General features: G+C 33.5%; 1 protein-coding gene across 2 annotated transcripts in view; it reads left to right on the top strand.

Annotated features, from left to right (window-relative positions):
* The window catches only part of LOC147406488 (agamous-like MADS-box protein AGL11), a 39,593-nt gene extending 31,413 nt beyond the window's left edge, over nucleotides 1-8,180 (top strand). For both annotated transcript variants that reach the window (XM_086434555.1, XM_086434554.1), the window contains exons 3-9: nucleotides 4,451-4,532; nucleotides 4,628-4,689; nucleotides 5,759-5,858; nucleotides 6,252-6,293; nucleotides 6,429-6,470; nucleotides 6,840-7,038; nucleotides 7,992-8,180. In XM_086434555.1, the coding sequence (XP_086290681.1) occupies nucleotides 4,451-4,532; nucleotides 4,628-4,689; nucleotides 5,759-5,858; nucleotides 6,252-6,293; nucleotides 6,429-6,470; nucleotides 6,840-6,998 (487 nt within the window). In that variant the 3' untranslated portion in view covers nucleotides 6,999-7,038; nucleotides 7,992-8,180. The remainder of the gene's footprint in view (nucleotides 1-4,450; nucleotides 4,533-4,627; nucleotides 4,690-5,758; nucleotides 5,859-6,251; nucleotides 6,294-6,428; nucleotides 6,471-6,839; nucleotides 7,039-7,991) is intronic.
* Nucleotides 8,181-8,891: the final 711 nt, after the last annotated feature.

Genomic DNA, 8,891 nt, shown 5'->3' on the forward strand with positions numbered 1-8,891 from the left:
TGACTCTCTTTAGGGCCTCTGAACGCCACCCATATATGTATAGTAAGGCACGGACTATTGACACCCACTTTTTTGTTTGATATACCCACATATTGCTTTCTCCCACCCACTTTATTAGTGGGTGTATGAAGCAAAAACTTGTTTGCTAGTTTCACCCACCGATTTATTTTAAAACAAACAGTAATCTACCAAACCTTTCAATAATTTTCGATAAATACATACCGAACATTTTTAAAAAGGTTCGGTAATAACATACTGAATGTTTTTCACATAGGATCTCGTGCAAGCAATTGTTTGGTATGTAATTACCAATCTAAGAATGATAAATTCGGTAGAAACATAGTAAAAAAATAAGCTATCATTCAGTAGATACATAACAAACAATCCTTCACATGGGGATCCTATGTGAAAAAGTGCATTCAACATGTACCTACTGATATAGTGTTGATGAGTTCGGTCCTGACTAATCGAACGTAATGGAAATTTTGAAAAGAAAAAAAAATGGATGCAAACAATAAAGATAAAATCGATTTTTAATATAGTTCATTTGCAAAACGATTAAAAACAATTCCAAGAACAAAAGATGATGAAAATAAATGATAAAACCCACTTCCATTTATTAAAATGCTTAATTGTACCAAATAATGATAATAAAAAAATTAATAAATCGGATTTTAATGAATAATTTCCCTACAAATAAATCAAAACACGATCGTTTGATGAATCTCTAAAGAAAAATTGGTCGGTTATGTGGATTCGACTGAACTTTGATAGGATTTTTCAATATAGATATTTTCATAAGGTTTGATGATATGGTTCAAATCAGTAGAAGGGAAAAGTTGCATTTGTTCGGTGAGTGTTAGGTGGGTGTATGCAATAGAACATAATAAAATCAAAAACGGTATCTACGAACTTATATATTATTGACATTTAACGTTTAAGTGGATTTGGCAAGCAAAAAAGTGAGTGTAAATGGGGTGTCACTATACTAAATGTTGTGAGTGAGAGGGATGCTAACCTAACCAGTGAGGATAGATACAATTTTATAATAGTAAATGTTTCTTTACATAAGCATTTCCAAACAGTCCTTTATACCAAACTGCGCAGCATCTAGTTGACTCATTTGGTCATGCCAACTCATTAATTTATGCCCACACACTATTTATTTTACTCGTCAATAGCTTTTTCAAAAATTTGGAATAAAAAAATTATACCAAAATTTATGCACCTTTGCATAATGGGCACATCCCAAAATAATATAATATGGAGTCCTGCATGGTGCATGCAGTGCCATGATGTTGGCAGGTACCCAATCACAAGATTTGGTTCAGTTTTAGTGTGGTTGTCTAAATTCTAATGCACATAGTCAGAATCACATGTTATATTTCTTGTTACTGTTCTAAAACATAATAATGTCTAAACCCCTTCTTATACTAAATGCTAACTCTTAACCACTAACTCCCACCAAGGAAAAAATAATAATAATAAATAATAATGTCTAAAATAAATTAAAAAAAATTAAATATTAATATTATTGTTAAGATTCAGTAAACGTAGTATATAGTTAGAATAATGATGAATTCACGCGGTCTTGGTAGGCGGTTGGGTATGATGCTGACATGGCAAGGGCATAGAAACGCACATCTTTTCTTGTGTATCCCAATGAAAGTGATCTATGGTTCTGAGCCCTTTTCACGTCAGCCATCTATCTAACCGCGTACCAAGACCACGTGCATTCATCACGACTCATATATTTATTCAATTTGCTCACATCCACCTCGGGTGGAGTTTTTATTGTAGTTGTGGATAGCACTATGTAATGTACCTGATAGAGTTTTTGTTGTAGTTGTGGATGGCACTGCGTATGGTATCTGATTCCTGATTCGGAGATGCTAAAAAGAGAAAAATGAATTCCTCTTTTAAAGAAAATTTTATTATATAATTAATAGGGGAGAAATGAAATTGAAGTCTTATGTAAAGTATCTCTTAGGAAGGTTTTTTTAAGGAAAAATCAATTTTATTCAATCACCTTATTCTTGAATTTATTTATTTTTAATGCAAGGATTTTTGGTTGTTTTGATTTGTTTGTAGTTGTGGTAGATTTCTCGACTTCCTAGGTATATTGTTGTACTTCATTACCATTTCTTGCCCTTGTGTAAAACTAGCTTTCACTGGTCACGAAAAGATTTTCACTCACGGTGTTGTGTATGCGAAGTTCACTTGATAATTTGATCAAACATTTATTAGGTATGTCACAAAACAATTATTATGTCACACCTTCAAGATCTTGTTTGACAATGACAATGAAGAATAAACTCTAAATAATAGTAGCAAATGAAAAAGGAAAAGGAAACCCAACACAAAAAAAAAATGTAAAAAACACAATCCACAATACAAGAAATTTACATGGTTTACTTGAAGCTAGGTCCATAGAGGTATGAGCGTTGAAACTTGATTTCACTATAAAGAAAATAGGCAAATCAATACAAGGGAATCACCTCTATTCCTTAGCTTCACCTTCTGCTTCTCGATCTCAATCTTCTTCAATCTCGCATCTCTTGTTTTCTTTTTTTTCTTTACTCTTTTCTCTAGAAAAAAGTTAGACTTCCAACAAAAGAAAACAAACATCTTTTTAGAAGCACCAAATAAGTAGATTACTCACAAGTGTTACAAGCCTAACCCAAACTATCATGGACTGGTCTAAAAAGAAGCACACTTATACTGATCTTATATATTTTTTGTCATACTTCAACACATAGAAAAGTCAATTTGGGATTTTACAAAATCTCACTTGAACCTTTCACATGAAAGCCTAAGGTAGATGGTTTTGTGATCTAGGGATGTTGTCAACACAAGTGGGTTCGGGCAATTGCTCAATTCAGAATTCAGGATTTTGTGAAAATTTGAATTGACTTGTCTATGAGGAAAAAATTTCCTGATCACTTCAAGTCAAAACTCTAGTAGAACCCCCATTAATTTACATGCCTTGACAGTGATGTTGCGAGGATTCTTTTCCTGGCGTAACACTCCATACCAAATTGGGAAAATTATTTAAAGAACCTTCGCAGAGGGACTTCTTTCTAAATAGTCACTAAGTTTTCAATGGTTGCTTGGCAGGACATTTAGTAAACTTTTTTCTTTATAAATGGTCCTTGGACTTCATCTCCACATTTCTCACGATTGAACGTCCTAACCATTTGAACTCATCGTTTTCATCCAAAAATTGGATTTTTCACATCTCAATCGACTTTCGAAAGCTTCATTTCATAAAAAATGATTTAACAAAGAAAAATGAGTCATTTTCAAATGTTTTTTCAAACATTTTGAAGATGTATGTAAAAAAAACTAGGTTTTTTCACTTTTTTTTCTTAGTTTTTGGATGAAAATCGATCAATAGTAGTTCTTTTGGGTTGAAATCATTTAAACAAGTTGTTATCTCAAGTTTTTAGTCAATCTTTCCATGTATTTTAGTTGGAAAAACTCGAAAATTGAAATGGGTGGATTTTACAAGTGTCAAGTTAACCACTTTTTATTTAAAAAGGTGAACTTGACAATAATGAAGTCGAGTTCAATAGAAAATAAAAAGTGGTAAACCCGATAGTAAATAGTGGTGAGTTTGACAATAAAAAATGTGAACTCGACACTAAATAAAAAAGTGTCAAGTTCGATAGTAAAAATTATAAACTCGACAGTACAGGGACCATTAAGAAAGAAAAAATTTACTAAATATCATGTCAAGCTAACACACAAAACTTATGAACTATTTAAAAAGAAATCCTTCCGCGAGGATCCTTTAAATAATTTTCCCTACCAAATTCACTTATATTAGTTACAAAGATTTCAGGTCTTGGGTTTGGGTTGTTGCTTTTTCAATAATTCCTCCATGGAAATGCCACATGTAACCAATAGAGAGGGTTCCTTCAAAATTTTGAAACAAGTTGCCGCTTCAAGCCTAGAAAGAGAGAGAGAGAGAGAGAGTAGAGTTTCTATTTTAATAATTTTTATTAATTAATACCTCAAGGAAACTTAAAAGGAAAATAAATTTTTTTTACTTTTTTATTTAACTTGTACTAGGATTTTCATTATGCAACTTAAGAGATTCCAACATGCATGTAGGAATTGGATGCTCTTGTCAAAAAAATTTATAAAGATCTACTCACCCCTAAGGGTGAAAAGATTCGAACCCGTGACTTATACGAACCTAACACTTCGATACCATGTTAACCAACCAACTACTCCAAAAGACAGATCTGATGGAGAAAGGAAGAACTCTAAATATAAGAGGGTCAGTCATGGGGCGTAATTAGCCAAGAGTAGAGGAAAATATACACTCAACAGTTTAAACAAAAAATTATTATAAAAATTTCTTGTATATAACCTTTTTATGAATTATCAATCTTAGAATTTCTTTCTTTTTTGACTCTTTCTAATGCTTATATTTGAAATGCAGCATAAAATCGACAATAGAAAGGTACAAGAAGGCGTCGGCTGATAGTTCAAACACAACCTCCATTATAGAGGCAAATGCTCATGTAAGCAGTTTTCAACTTTCATGCTTCCTATTAATAAGACAAACGTGACAGTGACATTGATTCTTTGTTTCTTTGATGCCATGATATGGGTGTAGTACTATCAACATGAAGCAACAAAGCTGCGGCAACAAATACAAAACCTACAAATTGCAAATAGGTGAAACCTTATTATTTCTCCTCTGTATTTTCTTTATCCCTAAATCTTTTGTTTACACGTAGAAATTTATTCCCTTTTTATTTATGGTTACTAAGACAAGATATACAGTAGAAAAGATATATATGTGAATTATTAAGGGGTCATGGTAGGGGTAGAAATAGAAAACATGAAAAGATTTTTAATTTATGATGAATAAAAGTACTTTTGCCTTCTATTTTTTTATTTTTATAATTAAGAAACATTTTTTACTTATGTATTTTAACATTGAAGAGGGTTAAGGAGGATAAAGGATATTGTTGTAAAAGTAATGGCAAAATTCGAAACAAGTTTAACCCGTAAAATTGTTTTATAGTATAGTAAAGATTTTCATAAATGACGTCTACAAGGTAGTCAAATAGGGATTTTTTTTTTTTTAAACTGAGGTATCCATACGTTTTAGAACACCTGAATAATCCTCGGGGCACTTGCAATCTTCTCCCCTCACCCGCCATGATGCTTTGAGACAAGGGCTGGTCACTCTCTTTTAACCCAATCAAACATTTAGTTCAAGTTAATTGTGAAATAAACAATTTAAAATCTGAATTATGTGATCAAATATTCACAAGGCAAGAAATGTGATAATGGAACATTTTGTGAGGATGATCTTCATCGAACATTATCCCTCGACTCATCTTCATGTGGACCTCAAAGCACATATATGGTTTGTATACTCTTAGCCAGTTGACAATTTGTCAACGCGTGTCTATAGTCCTAGAATTGTGTTTTTTTTAGGTAGATCATCGTGACCTCTATTTTTCTACAATAAATATATCCCATGTTCTTAAACATTTTGGTAAGATTTCTTGCATGAATTTGCAGGATCCATTTTACTAGAGCCATTGAGTAACCTTCATCATACTAGACTCCTATTAAATTAATTTATTTGCATCCAATTTTATTAATATATCTCCATGGCTACACCTGTTTGAATATCAATTATGCACGCATGTATGTATGTGTTTGTGTGAAGCAAGGGAGTGGGCAAAAAACACTAATTAAGATTTTATTTTTATTTTTTTCCCCAAAACAGACAGCTTATGGGTGATTCATTGAGTTCTCTAACAGTGAAAGAGTTGAAACAACTTGAAAACAGACTTGAGAGAGGCCTCACAAGAATCAGATCAAAGAAGGTAACAAACTCCCAACAACAGCATTATCACCCACTTGTCATCCTTTACATTGTCTCTGCAACCACAACAAATGTTGGATACACCAGTTCTTCTAAATGGTGTTCAAGTACAAATTGAAACCCAGTGTGGCACTTGAACTAATGCCCACAATGTAGCTCGAGTTCACCTTTTCTAGCGGAGTCCTACGATTTTGGACTCTCTATGGCACTCACCCACTCAAGAGAATGCCCACATGGATTTATGCTACAATTGTTATAGCTTTGCACCACACTTTTCAAGCGCGCTTCTCATTCTTACAACTTTGAAATTCTTTCTCGTTTGTGCTATTTTTCGGTTTCTTTTTCTCTCAATTTGTATGTTTTCTTTTTTCTTGTCTTCTCAATTGTTGAACAGCAAGAGATAATGTTCGCAGAAATTGAATATATGCAGAAAAGGGTAAAACCTCAGGCTCATCTCCCAATCTTTCCTTTTTTTTCTTCTTTTTTGTTTCCTTTGTTTTCTCACTTCAGTTGTTTCTGTTTTTTAGTCTGGTTGATTGATCTTCCAAATTTACTAACACTCCTTATGTAGGAAGTAGAGCTGCAAAAAGAGAATATGTACCTCCGTGCAAAGGTATTTTCAACAACAATTGCTCTCTTTTTTTTTACCAAAAATAACAAAAAATAAAAATGTAAAGAGGATGATCCAGTAAAAATCTGGCCTATGTTTTAAGTCAGACATCAAACACTGATATCCAAGGGCATTGGTTCCAACTGGGCATCATGAACCACATTCTGATATACTATGATCAAAATATTTGGGGCCACCCTGGTGGCACAGTTTGATGTCTTATGGATCCCGATGACAACCATATCTCGAGGAAAAAATTCTATGGTTATCTACACACTGCCATGTCAGCAGAGTGTCTTACGAAGTCAGTAGCATTTTACTAATAATAATCCAGTATTTTACCTGTGTCTGGTCTCGTCTTCCAAACTTAAGATTGCAGAAAACGAGAATGCGCAGCAAACAAGCATGGTACCAGCTCAAGAATTCGACGCAATCCAGACCTTTGATTCTCGCAATTATTTCCAAATGAATATGTTGGAGGGAGGGGCCGCCTACTCACACACTGATCAGACCGCTCTCCATCTTGGATAAGCGGATTTCTGCTTCTCTTTATCCAGCATAACCATCTCAGGTAAATAATGGTTCCAAATATAGTAAATGAGTTCAATCTGACGATGCATTTGAGTACTCAAAATTCATAAATCATCTTCCTTTGTTATCGATTTCTATAGTTGTGATACAAAATATTATATACTTACACGCAAAGACATCACTTTATCATGAAACACAAAAAACAGATCCAAAATATCTAAATCATATTTTATATTTATTTAATGTAATGGATTAAAACTTAGAATTTGACTACACGGATTTGAAATTCTGAACAATATCCCCCAAACATGAGACTGAAACAATGGCATAAAGTACTAAAGCGCCCCCATTCTGAACAGTAGTTGAGACAACTCAATAGAGGTGAAACAAACATGTCTGGGCTGGAATATGTTCGACTCTAGGGTCTGAAAATATGCTTGAGATTCAACAAGACTACACAAGTATCACATAATTACAATTTACTAGAAATGTCATCCTATGCAAGTATCACAAAATTACAATTTACTTGAAATATAATTCCAAGTGAGCATTTCCCATGAGGTGAGCAATAGTGTGGACTGTCGGGATAAGAAAACCCCAAAATAAGATTTGGGTCTAGGGTACATGAACATAGGGATATAGTTACTAGTTTATACATCCCCTATGGGATTATAATTTTCTTCACGTAAACGTTTCCTATGTATTTGAAATAAAACTTTACACATGCCCGACCCAACAATGGTACCGTTAGAGAAACCTGATGACTCCAGATGCCTAAAAGAAATTTCTAACATTGGATTATGCATTTACAAATGCATTTATTACTAATTTTATCTTATTAGTCTTTCCATTCATCCATCTCAGTATATCCTCATTTCTGCTATGCTCAACTTACTAACATGTTGCTTCTCGATCGCTCAATGTTCAGCTCCATAATTTAGATTTCTATAACTAAAATTTCTACTTAACTAGTTTGGTGTGTGCATGCTGCAGGTGATCAGGTGGAGAAGTTTGTTTATGCTATATTTATATTATAGTGAGCGTAAAATTTTCTTTCCTAGTTATCGAATTAATCTGCAGTAGCAGTATTTCTATTATATATTATACTAAAACCTTGTGTTAAGCAGCCATAAGTGTATTTGTATCCAAGTGTCATGAAGACAACTTAAATTGTGTATGGCATCCAGTGCATCTACCTGTAAATACTTCATGTGCTAGAAAAAATTTGACATAAAACTAGGATCCAGATTACTCCAAATCAAAAGGGAAAAAAAAATGACCGTAGAATTCAAACGAAAAAAGGATGGCCAAAAAGACAAGCCCAAGAGCAATCCACATACAAACTCTAATCCATTGAAATATTACAAATGTTCTCCCACCTCACTAGGAAAACCTTAAAAAACAACCTTATCAACTCCTTTCCAAATACCCCAGCACACGATGAAAGGAGAAATAGTTCAAAGAAACCTTTTTGAAGCCTTAAAGGAGCATCCCAAGCAACTAACAAATAGGGGAAAGCACCCAACCACTCCGAATGGGGATAGATAATAATGTGACCAAATGAACTAAGCTATTGGAAAATGAATAAGTATGTGATCAGCAGATTACCAGTTCTTTTTGCATAAATTGTAAAATTTTGGCATAGAGTAGCCCATCCTGATAATCTAATCTAGAGTCGCATTTAATCTCAGCATGAGATACAACATTTCTACTATTCCAAACATACAATACTTCACTAACGCACTTAAATTGTGATCATTTCAATGTGATGTATCATGATGAATTGACAAGTATAACTGACAGCACCAAGTCAGCAACTCCATCTTGAAATAAACAGTTTTGAACTACCGGAACGCTAACTCCAGCATTTGAATATGAGCTATGAGCGAGCCC

This window comes from Akebia trifoliata, chromosome 3, assembly GCF_017979445.1.
Source record: "Akebia trifoliata isolate Shusen 1 chromosome 3, ASM1797944v1, whole genome shotgun sequence".
In the NCBI taxonomy this organism is placed as follows: domain Eukaryota; kingdom Viridiplantae; phylum Streptophyta; class Magnoliopsida; order Ranunculales; family Lardizabalaceae; genus Akebia; species Akebia trifoliata.